The sequence below is a fragment of the Gossypium raimondii genome, chromosome 9 (genome assembly GCF_025698545.1).
Source record: "Gossypium raimondii isolate GPD5lz chromosome 9, ASM2569854v1, whole genome shotgun sequence".
NCBI classification, from domain to species: domain Eukaryota; kingdom Viridiplantae; phylum Streptophyta; class Magnoliopsida; order Malvales; family Malvaceae; genus Gossypium; species Gossypium raimondii.
The window spans coordinates 48321116-48336050 of NC_068573.1; the positions used below are offsets into that span (position 1 = coordinate 48321116).

The 14935-nt window shown below is 35.1% G+C and overlaps 4 protein-coding genes across 5 annotated transcripts; 2 read left to right on the forward strand and 2 right to left on the reverse strand.

The window, feature by feature from the left end:
• Positions 1-1193: 1193 nt before the first annotated feature.
• LOC105797775 (ATP-citrate synthase beta chain protein 1) lies at positions 1194-4303 on the reverse strand. Its single transcript, XM_012627699.2, has 7 exons — positions 4066-4303; positions 3375-3502; positions 2972-3154; positions 2810-2880; positions 2389-2673; positions 2076-2246; positions 1194-1724 (listed from the first exon to the last, which is right to left on the reverse strand). Exons 1-6 carry the CDS (start codon positions 4301-4303, stop codon positions 2171-2173), a joined length of 981 nt encoding a protein of 326 aa, XP_012483153.1. The 3' UTR covers positions 1194-1724; positions 2076-2170.
• Positions 4304-4496: 193 nt separating this feature from the next.
• Positions 4497-6844, forward strand: LOC105800621 (uncharacterized). Of its 2 annotated transcripts, XM_052620830.1 has the most exons (4): positions 4497-4614; positions 4779-4825; positions 5013-5119; positions 6388-6844. In XM_052620830.1, exons 3-4 carry the CDS (start codon positions 5020-5022, stop codon positions 6606-6608), a joined length of 321 nt encoding a protein of 106 aa, XP_052476790.1. In that variant the 5' UTR covers positions 4497-4614; positions 4779-4825; positions 5013-5019; the 3' UTR covers positions 6609-6844. The 2 variants fall into 2 exon arrangements, with proteins under 2 accessions (XP_052476790.1, XP_052476789.1); XM_052620829.1 differs by lacking the exon at positions 4497-4614 and having other exon boundaries at positions 4658-4825.
• Positions 6845-7080: 236 nt separating this feature from the next.
• On the reverse strand, positions 7081-9697 carry LOC105800619 (phosphatidylinositol N-acetylglucosaminyltransferase subunit C). The gene is made up of 2 exons (XM_012631837.2): positions 9542-9697; positions 7081-8471 (listed from the first exon to the last, which is right to left on the reverse strand). Exon 2 carries the CDS (start codon positions 8351-8353, stop codon positions 7442-7444), a length of 912 nt encoding a protein of 303 aa, XP_012487291.1. The 5' UTR covers positions 8354-8471; positions 9542-9697; the 3' UTR covers positions 7081-7441.
• Positions 9698-10333: 636 nt separating this feature from the next.
• Positions 10334-14813, forward strand: LOC105800622 (3-isopropylmalate dehydratase large subunit, chloroplastic). Its single transcript, XM_012631840.2, has 15 exons — positions 10334-10562; positions 10653-10787; positions 10878-11048; positions 11469-11621; positions 11739-11807; positions 11902-12018; positions 12388-12462; positions 12550-12627; positions 12751-12846; positions 12988-13037; positions 13355-13409; positions 13596-13727; positions 13843-13890; positions 14000-14158; positions 14483-14813. The coding sequence occupies exons 1-15, from the start codon at positions 10509-10511 to the stop codon at positions 14621-14623; spliced, it is 1533 nt and encodes a 510-aa protein (XP_012487294.1). The 5' UTR covers positions 10334-10508; the 3' UTR covers positions 14624-14813.
• The last annotated feature ends 122 nt before the right edge of the window (positions 14814-14935 follow it).

Consider the following 14935-nt stretch of genomic DNA (forward strand, 5'->3'; position numbering starts at 1 on the left):
ATGATAACTCTCAAAGAATGTGTCTAATGATGATGAAGATTCCGACCCATCCATGAGCGTTGAGACGACGATAGTGAGGATCACACCCCCTCAAACAATATTCTCTATGAAGAGGCCCCTCCTATTGATACTGAGCAAGTTTCTAGAGATGATCTCCGACTCTTGCTGTTTGCATATTTTATGTCAAAATACACTAGTACTTGGCTGACCTATGAGTATACATTGATACACTAGTACTTGGCTTAAAACTTGAAAACCAATTAGAAAATACATCGATACATAACAAATGCCAAGTTTTTAAATGGAAAAAATATCTCAAAAAAAAGCAATGATTTTGAAACGAACCCATTAAAAACAAAGGATTTTTAGTGTGAAAAAATACAGAAGGATTTCATGCCTATTTCAACTTTCTTCTACCTTGATATAAAATTATATCGAAATGCACATCAAAGCAGTCTGCTCGCCGGAGTGGTTATCGGAGCTTTACTAGAAATCATGTGGGCTCTGCCCGCGCAGGTTCAAATCCTGCCGCTCACGCTTTTCATTTTCAATTTGTTTTCTTCATTTTTCGTATCAATCATTAAGGGCTGTAATGGAATAGAGACGTAATAATATTCTTGTATTTGGTTGATGGAATGATATTATAATAGCATAAGGAAAAAAACTAAAATGATTAGAATACCCCTTAACAGAATTTTTTTTAAGTAGATAATTATTGTTATTGTTATTAAATTTTAATAAGATTATTAATATAAATAATAAATAATTTAATCATATTTTAACATAATTATTATTAAATATAATTTAATAAAATATATAATTTAATAAAATTCTTAATATTAAATATTCTTATATGAATTTAATAAATTCATAATATATAATACTATATAATATAATTTAAAATAATTATTATTAAATATAATTTAATAAAATATATAATTTAATAAATTTCTTAATATTAAATATTCTTATATGAATTTAATAAAATCATAATATATAATACTATATAATATAGATTAATAATGTAGATACTTGCTAAGAAAACATGGATTAAATAAATGTCAAGCATAGGCTTCTTTCAAAAAAAAAATTTCTATGAACAATCATATAGGCATAAAGCAACCATGGTAAACTATGAAAAAAAAAAAAATCTATCTGTTATCAAGCAGCAAATCTGTGTTTGTAACTACTAATATGTAAGTTCTGCATGCATATTCAAGAGAAACAACTAGTATACAAATCACTTACCATACAAAAGTTAAACTAGAAAGCAATAAACAGAGTGACATTAAAGTGAACTTGAAACAACCAACATTGACTCATAAAACAGATTCTTAAGCCTTAGCAACAGCCTTCTAGTGACATTTACATGCAATCGCAAGCGATTGGCTTTGAGAAATGAAGTAGACTAGGGTCATTTCTCATTTACAAACATTATGGACAAACATTGCAAGTATTGACAGGTTTTCTATCCACACTTTATTTCATCAAAAACATTGTAAGTATTGCAAGTATCTCTTCATCAGTCGAGTACAAATTATCAAAATCTGACTCGAACTCTTCATCATCCACATCGTCTCGTGGTTGCACCTCCAATTCATCCATCAATTCATCATCGGTCTCCAAATGCTTCCCAGCCAACTTTCTCCGCAAAATGGCCTCAAGAACTGAAGGGAGTGCCTCTTCATCCCCTTCAAAGTACTTCTTGATTCGGGTTTTCAGCTCTGGCACCAAAGAACTAACAAAGTTAAACAACATAACAAAAAAACAAACTATCATGATTTATCCAAACAAATATATACATATATCATGATTTAGTTTCCCTTCCTTTCTCAACAACCAAACAAATAATTTCCAAATAAAAAAAAAGTAAATTCCAGCAAAGAAGAAGCACAGATTAAATCCTCAGACCCAGTTTAAGACTTTTTACCAGACTAACATGAACATAACAAACCAATCAAATAAAAATCAAACTTGTTCATTCATCTTGACTCTTTCTCATCATCTAAACAAAAGCACAATAAACAAATTGCCAAAAAGAAACCCAAATCCAATATTTTTTAACCCATTTTTACCTTTATTACTCACATCCTTGACATGGGCTTCAGCTACTGAAGCAGATTCTATAACAATGCTCGAGGAGATTGCACCTGCTGCTCATAATGCTCTCTCACTTAGTGTAGAGAACATCTTCCCATGGGTGATGGTATAGTGGCTGCTTCAGTCTCTTCTGATCGAAAGTGTGCCTGAAATATCAAACAATTGAATGTCAATAACACAGTAAAACATTCTTGACAACATCCAAATCCAATGGTTTTGAGTGGAAAAAGGTCAGCAATTTCAAGCAAAACACCAAATGTTAAGATTGGAAAGTTTATCTAAACTTACCCAATCAAACCAATGGATCGTGCTAGCACAAAGAGCCCATTTAGGTAGCCAATCTCAACAATCTCATCAATCTCTTGCTTTGTGAACATTCCACTACCAGCAAGAAGATCCAAGAAAAGTGACCCGATGGCACCATCCACGTTGAGGACAAGGTTGTTAGCCTTTGAGAGAGTGTAGGTTTCAACTTGAACGGCATATTCCATGTACTTCACAGATGGGAAATTTGTGCGAGCAAACAGTTGGAGAAGCTCTACTCTCTTATCTCTGTTGTCCCCTCTCTTGATCCTTTTCACAGGAAAGAAAGCATTTGTAACCATTAGACATGTAACATGATCTAGGACGAAACAATAGAAAAGCAGATCCCATGTTTAGTAGCTTTTGCATGGTTAAAACTATCATGACTATTAAAAACCACTCGTACCTGTGACCAATTCCAGGCACACGGATGCCCTTCTTTTTCATGCCTTCAACAAATTCATAAGGTGTAAGACCCTGTAAAAGGACAGTAAAGAGGCAACATCTTAGACTGTATTAAGAAAAAAAAATTCATCAAAGTCACTACAATAACAATATTGAAACTTACCCCATCGTAAACATCTTTAAAGTATCGTGCAGCATCATCAATTGCACCACCAAAGCGAGGACCAATTGTAAGCAAACCTGACACAAGACTGGACACAAGGTCCTTCCCAGCTCTTGCAGTCACTATAGTGTTGTGCGCACCAGAGGCACAAGGACCGTGGTCAGCACAGAGCATGATGCATATCTGGCCAGATCAAACATATTAGTCAAAACAAAAAAGAATGATGCTTTCTAGAGATGAAGACAATAATAAAATAAAAAGAAAAGGATTAGGCCAATTTGAACTTCAACAAGGATGCTATCATAGGAGGGGTAACACTTGTGAAGGGTGATGGTAGATATGAGTCACTAGGGAGAAAGGGCTCATAACTCATAAAAGGTTATCATAAATTTCAGCAGCCTACCTCGATAAATTTAGTACAGTATCGTGGAAGGCTACGTTTGAACCACAATAGAGAAATGACATCACCAACACCAAGACCTTGCTCAACAATGGAAGACATGGGCACACCAGCATAGCATGGTTCCTCCCCTGCAAAGTTTAGAATCAAAGGATAAACTATCCACTAACAGCAAATTTTGTTTTTGTTTTTCTTTCATTTCTTTTCGCAATCAAAGTATCCTATCTCTTAAATTTTGACATCCATTTGAGGTTTCTAATTATTGAAACACAAGAAGTAAATACAGTATAAGAGATTTTCCCTTGAATCTCTTTCAAGTTATCGAAGAACGTAACTGAAGGCAAAGGTCACCATTTAGCCAGAATGACCCCAAAACCAGATATGGAATGACATGGAATGACCTCAAAACCAGATATTAACATCTATCACATCGCATCATCAGTTCAATCGAACGTGCAATACAAAGAAAAGCCGAATGGAAAACGCTAGAAACGAATCAAAATTAGGAGAACAAAAACAAATATTCCAGATTTGAGCACAAGCAAAAGCAAAAGCAAAACAAAATCAAAATCGATTTTACAGAAAAGAAAAGAAAAGAAAAACAGGGAAAAAATTTGGAAGAAGAAGCAGAAATCTGGAGAAAAGAAAATGGAGAAAAGAAAACAAATGTGAGAAGAAAAGAAGCGTACCGTACCTGAAGAAGAAGTAGAAATCTGGAAGGGAAAAAATTGGGAAACGTCGGGAGAGGATGAGGGCAGAAAACGGAAAATAAAATTGGGAATTGATGGGGGATCCCTATTCTCTGCTTCAAACTCAGAATGTCTATTACAGCCAATATCAGTAATAGACACGGAAGGGAATAGGGACGTAATACGATTACACCCATCCAAACGTCTGTTTGGTGGTGGGCCCAGGGAATAGGGGGAATGCATTCCTATTCCCCCAACTTATATAAAATTATTAAATTTAAATTTAAAATAATATAAATAATTTTTTTAAAATTTAAACAATAATATAAGTGAGTTTAAGACGTACTTGAGTTAATAATTTATAAATTTAAATAAAATTTATGACTCATATTTTAAATCCAACCAAACTTAAAACAAATAAAAATTATACCAATATGTTGGATCCGAACCTGGCGTAATTAGCCCAACACTAGTGTTAATTGGCAATCAGGAGCTTTAACGAAAAAGCTAATTTCAGGAGTTCAATTGATACTTTCGTTTAACTTTCCAATTAAGTACGGTTTTGATTAAGAGTTTAATTAATTTTTTTAATTATTTTACAAGGATTTATATCAAAAAGAAAAAAGGTTTTCCTAATTTTATTTGAAAATTCCAGAAAAGGTTTTCCTAATTTTATTTGAAAATTCCAGTCCCTGACCCATCCTTCTCTTGCCTTCAGCTGTCTGCTATTGCCTTCAAGTTTCCCGACGAGGAAATTAAATAAAGGTAATTTTTGAAACCCTAAACTTTTTAACGGTTGATAAAGCAATTATATTTCTATTTGAATCCCAAGTTTCCCCGCCGCTATTTGAAACCCCTAATTTCCAGTTTCTTAGAATCGATGATAAAGTAATTATCTTTCTGTTTTTTTTTAATTTAATTAATTTCATATGTGTTTGCCCCTTTCTTTTAGATTAAACATGGCTGCTGCAGTAATTAAGAAGTTCTTCATTGCATCAATGTTCATGTGGATAGCTCCTCTTGCAATCTTGTATGGTTTTAATCATAATTTACTTCCTGGTAAGACCCATGGATTCCTTTTTTTTTTTTAACTGAACGTCTCAAAATTGGTTTTTTTCCCCTTTGATTTTAATGTAGAAGTTGGATCTTCTTTTTTCTCTTTTTAATTTTAAATTTAGGCGTTTTTAACCTAGTTTAGCATTATGTTTATCTAATTCATGAATAGTTCATCTATTTTTTTCATTTTATTAACAAAGGCGATCGCAATACGAGACATGAGAAAGGGTTACGGATATTGGGATTCGAGTACATGCCATCTATTGATGAAGACTGTACGAACTAATTAGACCACGATCCGGGATATGGGACGGGGTTATGGATGTTAGGATCTGAGCTTAAACTGCAGGAATTAATTAGACCATAGTCCAGGATATGGGAAGGGGTTACGGATGTTAGGGTTCAAGCTTAAACTTGTCAGATGCCACATCTTAAAGGAAACTGCATAAACTAATTAGACCATACCCCGGGATAAAGGAAAGGGTTACAGATGTTAGGTTTTGAGCTTAAACTTGTTAGATGGCAAACTACATGAACTAATTAGATAATAGTCTGGGATAAGGGAAGGGGTTGCGGATGTTAAGTTTTGAGCGTAGGCTACTTGGACCTCAGTCTGGGATAAGGGAAAGGGTTATGGATGTTACGATTTGTGCTTAAACTTCTTGATGATGCCACCTATTAAAGGAAACTACGTGATCTAGTTAGAACAGTCTGGGATAAGGGAAGGGGATGGTCCGGGATGTGGGTTTTGAGCTTAAACTTGCATGAACTAATTAGGCTAAGTCCTGAGTTCGAGTAGTTCATCTCATTACTGTTAGCTTTTGCAGTACAAATGAAGGCTAAACTCATTTCAGTAGAATGGTGAAAACATGGAAACGAACCCTATTGGTTTGGAAGCTTTAACTACATGTTATCAGTAAAATGGTGATCGGTGCTTATGTATTGGAACCGGTCAGTGCAAAAGCTCAACAAGAGCCTTGATAAGAACTTGTTTTCTGTCAATGAGTAAGAAAACGAGAACACTATCAGTGTTGAAACCTGGAGCTCTTTGTTGAGTTGAATAATTTAGATGCACAAAGTTGTGAAATACATATGCTGATATATTACAGTTTATCCATTTTGATCCCACACCTAGTGAAGTAGTTGCATACTACTTTTTTCTATTATCAGTGCTTATAATTGTTGTGAAAGCATCGAGTTCCATTGTTGATTTATTTGTTTATGCTATATAATCTGGTTTATTGAACGGGAAACATTGGTTCTTGGAATAGGTTCAACAAATTTATCTCCCCATGCTCTGACACTGGTGAGTGGATTCGTTGCTGTAATTTCAGTCAATATAGTTATTGCATTCTACATCTATATGGCAATGAAGGAACCTGTGGATAAGCATGAGCCGGATCCAAAGTTTCTCGCTGATGCCAAAGCTAGTGTAAGCCAGCCAACGGGCGAAGCTCCAACCTCTTCCGAGTCCATAAAGAAACGAGAATAGAATAGCCAAAGCCTGAGTAACTACAATGGAGAGAATGGAACAATGAGGGTCTGTGCTCCATACTCATGTCTTATGATTATGAAATTAAGTTCTTTCTAATGTTTTTGTTGTATATTTAGACTCATTTCTTTCGGTCTTTTCGATATTGTTATCGAGTTTTGCTCCAAACCTCGTGATTTTGATTATTGTTAACTTGTATTGACTTGCATTTCTGAAATCATACTAATCTTTCAACCTGTCCAATGTTTCATCCAAGTTTTTTCCTGTGTCTGCATTTTTCGATTTTTTCTGTATTCAAACATGTATACAGGGTATGATCTTTTTAACAAAATAAATTAATTGATGAATAATTCATCCTCAATGGAACTTTTGATATATTCGGACATAAATAAAAAAATTACAATCCTTCAAATATATAAAAAGAAAAAAGAAAAAAAAAGAACTTTACAAATATTGAGCTGAGTTCATGATATTGAGTATATCTATGGAAGATATATATATCTGTATTTCACATTTATCACAAATCCGGGCAACATAACATACAAAGGTTAGTTACAACTTACATGATAAAACTTTGATGGCTTAAAATTTACATCAATACACTTCTCAGCTAAAAATTGACAAAAAAAAAATTGTGCAACTTCAACTCCTAATTTTTCTTGAAGCATCTGCATCCGAAACCCATTTTTGTTGCATATTCGGATATGGATACGAAGATATGACCTTTCAAGGACCTGCCAAATACATAGCTGATAATACAATACCTATACCATATGCCTATATTCAAATCCGAGTCCGAGTAAAATAGAAACCAAATTCTTATCAGTGAACTTTCAATCTGTAATATCAAAGCAAAGCTTAGCCTCATCCCAGGGGCCATTAATCTCAAACTTGTATTCTTGAATCCTTATAAGCCAGTAAGGGCAAACCACATTAACAAAGATCAAAATCCCCACCAATAACACAAAGAGCAAGCAATGCAGGCTATAAACAAATGTTAAAGTGACAGCCATTAACCCCAGAGAAAACAAAAGGTGCAACCTGAAAGAGTATTTCTTAATACAGTAGGTGACCAATGGTGCAAATAGGAAGATTTGTAATGAAAACAGCATGGTGGCGAAAACATGTACCCGTGATGGTAATCGGGATGCTATGAAAACCGAAGCAACGATGGAAGCGTTTAAGGAAATACAGCTGGTTAAGTTAGGGTTCTTGAGAGCACCCGAAGGTCTTATTGTAGAACCGGAATAGTCGTGAAGGAAAAGATGGAGCAAGAGGAGTGAAATGGTTACTGCCCAAATGGAATCCGAGCTGATGGACCTTGTCAACGTTTGGTATATTGGAGCTAACACGAATAATCCGGTTGTGAAGAAGGAAACGTTGAGGATGTAGTTCCAAAGACGTTTGAGGGAGAGCATTTCTTCAGTTAATACTAGGATTATGAAACCAGAACCAAGAAGGCTTATATCGAGAAGCAAGAGGGAGTTTTCATTAAGGGTTGACCTAAGGGTGTAGATCCATACCAAGACCACAAGAAAAACAATGCATAGATATTGTGAGATGGAAACCGAATCTTGCATCACCTTAAGCATATTCCGTTTAACGACATTAGCATTCATTACCATATCTTCAAGGAAAGTTTCATCTGTGTGGTTGTCGTCGTATCCGGGTTGCATCCCTCCGTATGCAACTTTTCTCCATCTGGATGGAGCCAGGGAAGAATCAGCAGTGAAGTTCATATCCATCTCAATGCCACTGCTGTGGGAGAAAACGCAACTTCCTGCTTCAGATTGTCACAAAGCAAAATGTTCATCTTCTAGGGCAACCTTTGCTTCCACTCCATTAGATTTTAAGAAGCCAAATCTAAAGATTGTTTCAATGTTTCAGGGTTAGCTTGAATAGCAAACAATGAAAGCTGTTCAAATATTGCAGCAATTTATATCCAAATTTAATAAGAGCATTACTAATTTAATAATTCAAATACAGAAAGAATAGCCCAAATGTTGGTAAAAGCATCATGGAGGCTCCTGTACTAGGTGTGAAATTGCATTTTGCCTCCTCTACTCAAAAAATGAGCAAACTAATCCCTTTACATTAGATCAAAGAGCAAACTGCTCCTTTCTGTTAAAATTTCATCTATTTCTACCATTAAAACTAGGCATAGCTGACAAAATAACTAAACAGTGACACATGGCATGTCAAGTGTACCTAATGCTAACCTACAGAATAACCAATTTGCTATTTGATCTAAATATACAGGGACTAATTTGCCCATTTTTTGAGTGAATGGAGCAAAATGCAATTTGGCTCCTAGTACAAGTGCCTCCATGATACTTTTACCCCAGATATTTAAAACATCAAATCTCATTTCACTCTTCATTTTTAGATATGATCCTTCCAAACCCTCTCCAAATTTTTTTTTTTTAAATTAAACATATTAACACATACACGAATCCAACACTTGTACCCAAGTTCAAGAAACATAGTCTGAAGCACAATTCATTGTTCACTTATAGGCATTGAATGCATAATTCATTCTTCATTAGCCCAAATCTAAGGCAGCCCCAATTTATCCAGAAACAGATTCAAATTATCAATCAAAGAAAGACCAAGATTCCCACGCACAAATCCACAGCGCTCCAAGAAAAAGAAAAGAGAAAATTTACTCAAAGCAATAAAAGAAACAATCATCAATTAAATCCACTTTTTGACATGGGATTCTCTTAAAAATAATGTTGATTCAATGACAGACCCCAAATAAACAATCATCAATGAAATCCACTTTTTGACATGGGATTCACTTAAAAATCATGTTTTTAACCACAAAAACTGAGAACAACCCACAAATCATCTCAACATCCATGTGTGTTTCAGAGAAACATAGACTTTAACAATTAACAATAGGAACGAATAAAGAAGAACGAAAATCGTACCTTAAATTCCGAGATAAAGGAACGTTGGAGATGGGTTTGAGAAAGGTGGGGGAGCTTTTAACGTAGATGGATTGAGAGAGATGGCGAAGCCCAGGGAGGGGAATTACTGAAAGATTTTGATTTTTGGAAAGAGAGGTCTATAAACTGCAACAAAGACCCAACATCTGTCCCAAAAGGGGTAATTTTATTCAATGACCGAACGTATTTATCTTTTGGGTAAATTCGACCTAAGGTCACTAAATTATTAATAAGTTTACAATTTAGTCATATAACTTCTAAATGTTACAAAATGGACACCAAGTTTTCATTTAAGTCACTAAGTAGTTAAAATTATTCTCGTATGGCATTTTCTACTTGAATTGTCTATGCCAATTGAAAGCTCTCGTTCCCCTTACTTCTTATAGTTTTTTTTTCAAAAACACCTTTGAACATCTCAAATCTGCAAACCAGGATCTAAACATCTTTTTTCTCTAATCTTCAACACTGGTCGTCAAACTAGTTTGGATCTAAAGTATGTTCTTCTACTCGTTAATGAGTACTGATCCACTATACTGATAGTTAAATTTAAATCGACGCTTGGAACTCGCTAGTCGAAATTTAAAAAGAATTAAAAGTTCAATGACTTAAATAAAAATTTTTGAATAGTTCAATGACTTCAACGAAAACTTTCAAATAATTCAATGATAATTTTATAAAAATTTAAAGTTGAGTGACCAAAACATAAATTTACTAATAGTTTAGTAACCTTAAATGTAGTTTACCCTTCGGTTTTTTAAGATTGAGGTTTTGCCAAATAAGGGCTTGTGGGATCCGTTTCCATATTCGCTCGCTTGTGCTAATTCGTATGCTGGTGTAGTCTGCGCCCGCGCCGCTTATATTCCCTTTTTCTTTTTCTCGCTAAACAAACAGAAAATCAGCAACCCTCTCCTTTTACATTCTGTGGTAATTTAACTAAGAGCTGAATCTTATGGCGTCTTCTTTGGCTTCTCCGTCCCCAACTTCTTCCTTTATCAGGAACAAGGTCAGTGCTTTCGATTACCCATTTTTAAGATTTTGATTAGTGTTTAATTATTTTTTATTAATAAGTAAAAACCCTTTTTTTAATGACCAGAAAGATTTGGGTGTCTCTGCTTTCCCTTCAACATCTCAAATCGCCATTCAGAAATGTAAGAAACAAGCTTCGAAGAAAATCGTCTCAGTCATGGCACCTCAGCAATCAGAGCGTAAACCAGCGACCACAGGCTCTGTTAGTTCCTTGTTTAACTTCCATTGTTTCATTTTCATCGATTGGTTAATGGATTTGTATTGATTTAAAAAAAATGGGGTTTCTTTTCAGGTGAAGACTGGAATGACAATGACAGAAAAGATTCTTGCAAAAGCCTCTGAGAAACCACGGCTGAGTCCTGGTGATAATGTTTGGGTTAATGTTGATATATTGATGACACATGATGTTTGTGGTCCTGGTTCCATTGGTATCTTCAAGAAAGAATTTGGTCAAAATGCAAAGGTATTCATTTGCTATATTACTCTCTTTTTCCTTTTTTTTGTTGTTGTTGATTTTAACTCTTTTCTTTTCTCTTAGGTTAGTTTTGTGCATAATTGAGCTGTTTTTTATGCTTGTTAGATTATAATTAGCCTTTTGAGTTCACAATTTCACATAGCATTTCAAAATTGAAATTTGTGATTTCATGAAGTAACAATAGCTATGTCACTGTTGTAAGCTTCTTCTTGTTCTTCTCAATTGAATGCATTTTTGAAGATTGGAAACTGATTTTGGTGATTTCTCTTACAACTTTTTTCATTTGCCAATGAAGTACTTAGGTAGTGTAGAGTCTTCATCCTTGTATCTTTGCATTTAATTGTGTTCAAGCTGTCTATTTGCAGTGGCTGAATTCATTAACTGTTTACTATTATTCCGGTATTGAAGGTTTGGGACCGTGAAAAGATTGTTATTATACCTGACCATTACATATTTACAAGTGATGAACGCGCAAATCGGAACGTAGATATTTTGAGGGATTTTTGCACAGAGCAAAATATCAAGTATTTTTATGATATAAAAGATCTTAGTAATTTTAAGGTATGACACTTTACCTACTTTATCTCGTAATTCATTTCTAGTCCAATACTCTGAGAAACTAGGGGTATATTCTCTGTTTATTTACATAAAGCTGAATGCTAATTCACAACATTGTAGGCAAACCCTGATTATAAAGGTGTATGCCATGTTGCACTTGCCCAAGAAGGTCACTGCAGGCCTGGAGAGGTAACAAATCTTTACCAGAATTTTTGAATTGTAAAACTTAAATTCAGGCCTTATGCTCTTGAATTGCTGTTATGTTTTTTATATCTGCCTTCAGGTTTTGTTAGGGACAGATTCTCACACATGTACTGCTGGAGCATTCGGTCAATTTGCTACAGGAATTGGAAATACTGATGCAGGCTTTGTCTTAGGCACCGGGAAGCTTCTGCTCAAGGTTTGTTAATTATTCTTTAAGGTTTCACTTGATTAAGCGTGTATTCCTTTTTTTTTTTTGGGGGGGGGGTTGCATTGGCTACGCTTGTTAGTGTTATGCTTCCTGTAGAATTATTGACCCTTTTTTTGTGGCGAATTGGGAGTTTAGGTTATCCAACTATAATTGAAGGATTTTTGACAAAGCTCTAGCTCTTTGATGGGTGATTTTCTCCTTCCTGTTTTCTGCTCTAGGCTTCTAGTTTGATTTGATGACTGTCTTGGCCTTTCCTTCTGTGAACAAATATGAGGATTTTTATGAGTTGAAGGACGATACTTGCAGAGTTGCAATTTATTTGGTGGTATAATACTTACAGGTCATGTTCAATTGCAGGTTCCACCAACATTGAGATTTGTGATGGATGGTGAAATGCCTCCTTATCTGCTTGCAAAGGATTTGATTTTGCAGGTAAGATCATATACTTTTAGGCAATCATTTCATTTTTATATAAGTTTGGTCATATGATGTTTTTCTAAAATGGTTCCCATTGAGCAGATCATTGGTGAAATATCTGTAGCCGGTGCAACATATAAAGCCATGGAGTTTGTCGGAACAACGGTTGAAAGTCTAAATGTAAGTGAACTTGTAATGTTCCATAGCTGTTAACATTAGGTTCTTAAATATCTTCTCAGCTAGTTTGATTTCTTGCTGGGAGAAATCATGAATTTAATTTTCTAATTTACTTGTATTGGATAGATGGAAGAACGGATGACGTTATGCAACATGGTTGTTGAAGCTGGGGGAAAGAATGGAGTCGTTCCCGCTGATAGTACTACATTTAAGTACCTTGAGGTGAGAGCAAAAATCATTGAGCGTGTTTATCCAAATTCCCTACTTGGATCAACATCTACTCTTGAACAATGTTGATTTCATTTAATGTCTATTGCTGCTTTCATGCCTAGCTTACGGATTAATATCTTTTGCTTTCTATAGGGTAAAACATCCCTGCCATATGAACCAGTTTACAGTGATGCACAAGCAAGGTATTGTGATTAAAGGGTTAATAAAGAGTTCATGTTCTTATTATCATGGTCTTGTTTGCTATTGGTTAGTATGATTCAATGGGAGACTGGTCTCATTCTTCTTTGAGTTATCACTTAAAACGAGAACTTATAGCCAAATAGGATTGCAAATCCTAGTATATGCTACTGTGATTTCTACCCGCATATAACAGTATTCTAGACTGAAATAGGATTTGGTTTTATATTCTATCGTGGTCGATATTTACTGTACTGTTTCATGCTTGGAACTGTATCGAGATGAGTGCAATTATGATTACATCTTCTCGTCTGGCTTTCAGTTATCTTTCCGAGTACAGATTTGACATCTCAAAGTTGGAGCCCTTGGTGGCTAAGGTGAGTGCCTGTATAAGTGATGAGCTCTTTTTTTATATACACCCTCGCCCCCATCTCCCTGTTGCTTTTGCTCTTTACTAAAGTTTATCTTGTAAAAGTTGCTTTTATCTCTATCTTCGCCGTCTTTTTCTTCTCTCGTGTATGTCTGTGTGTACAATGGAGTGATCTGTTAAATCTATTTTGCAGCCACATTCTCCTGATAACCGTGCTTTGGCAAGAGAATGCAAAGATGTTAAAGTAGACAGAGTTTATATTGGATCTTGTACTGGTGGTAAAACTGAAGATTTTCTTGCTGCTGCTAAAGTCTTTCTAGCTTCAGTAAGAGTCATACATTCCCATTCCTTATCCGTAGAGCTCATATATTATTGCGTAGTTTATGTACAATAAAGAAACTAAGCTGTGGCTGATAAACTTTAATTTGCTTGACCTGCAGGGAAAGAAGGTCAAGGTTCCTACATTCCTTGTCCCGGCTACACAAAAGGTACGACTCAGTATCATCAATAATAAAACATCCCCCAGTTTTCAATTAGAATCAACGAATAAAGAAGTAATGATAAAAAAAATTTGTTATTAACTGTTAAAATTGGCAGGTTTGGTTGGACTTATATGCTCTCCCTGTACCCGGATCTGGTGGGAAGACATGCTCCCAGATATTTGAAGAAGCTGGCTGTGACACACCCGCAAGCCCTAGCTGTGGTGCTTGTTTGGGTGGCCCGAAAGACACATATGCACGAATGAACGAACCAAAGGTAATTAGTTCTTAACCCTGAAATATTACCTTCAAAAGCATTAGATTTGTTTTCCCATAGTTTACTCCCTATATTACCCGAACTTTTCATTTCCCAAAGTACCTGGGTTTGACATATATTCAAATACGTGTACACAAGAGCTTGAACCTCCAAATATATGGAAAAAAAAAGCATAGAGCATATTTTTGTTAAATATATATTCATATTTGACACAGTTTGCTTTCTATAGTTTACCCCTATGTTCATGTTCAACATATATTCAAACACGAGTACGAGAGTAGGAGCCCTAAAAAATTGAGAATTTTAATGGAATCACCATTGCAGGTCTGTGTCTCAACAACAAACCGGAACTTCCCTGGTCGGATGGGGCACAAAGAAGGCCAGATATATCTTGCTTCTCCGTATACAGCAGCTGCATCAGCTTTGACCGGTTATGTCACCGATCCAAGAGAGTTTTTGCAGTAAGAAACTTGAGTAATTTGTTTTGTAGGTTTAAATGTATGGCTCATATGAATAAACTATAGGTTGAAAAAAGAACCAAAAAAAAGAACTTTTTGTTGTATCCTATTGTCCAATGGATTCATGCAAGAAATGCCAAGAAAAACTTGAATCTCTCTTTCGTAAGCTTTCATAAATGAAATTGTTGTTTGGACAATTCTTGTCATTATCATGTCGGGTATATTACATGTTTAATAGTTTAGGGATCTAAAATTATATTATCCCTTCAGATTATCTATTGCCATATTCGACAAAGTGTAAAGAGATCATGTAAGGGTA

Bases quoted from the DNA above. Each gene is read 5' to 3' on its own strand.
- LOC105797775 (XM_012627699.2), bottom strand. From the start codon at position 4,303: ATGCATTCCCCCTATTCCCTGGGCCCACCACCAAACAGACGTTTGGAT. The intron at 3,503-4,065 runs GTACGGTACGCT...TAAACTTTGCAG, and splicing joins GATTTCTACTTCTTCTTCAG to GGGAGGAACCATGCTATGCT. The intron at 3,155-3,374 runs GTAGGCTGCTGA...TGATCTGGCCAG, and splicing joins ACTGTACTAAATTTATCGAG to ATATGCATCATGCTCTGTGC.
- LOC105800621 (XM_052620830.1), top strand. From the start codon at position 5,020: ATGGCTGCTGCAGTAATTAAGAAGTTCTTCATTGCATCAATGTTCATG. The intron at 5,120-6,387 runs GTAAGACCCATG...TTCTTGGAATAG, and splicing joins TAATCATAATTTACTTCCTG to GTTCAACAAATTTATCTCCC.
- LOC105800619 (XM_012631837.2), bottom strand. From the start codon at position 8,353: ATGGATATGAACTTCACTGCTGATTCTTCCCTGGCTCCATCCAGATGG.
- LOC105800622 (XM_012631840.2), top strand. From the start codon at position 10,509: ATGGCGTCTTCTTTGGCTTCTCCGTCCCCAACTTCTTCCTTTATCAGG. The intron at 10,788-10,877 runs GTTAGTTCCTTG...GTTTCTTTTCAG, and splicing joins AACCAGCGACCACAGGCTCT to GTGAAGACTGGAATGACAAT. The intron at 11,622-11,738 runs GTATGACACTTT...ACAACATTGTAG, and splicing joins AAGATCTTAGTAATTTTAAG to GCAAACCCTGATTATAAAGG.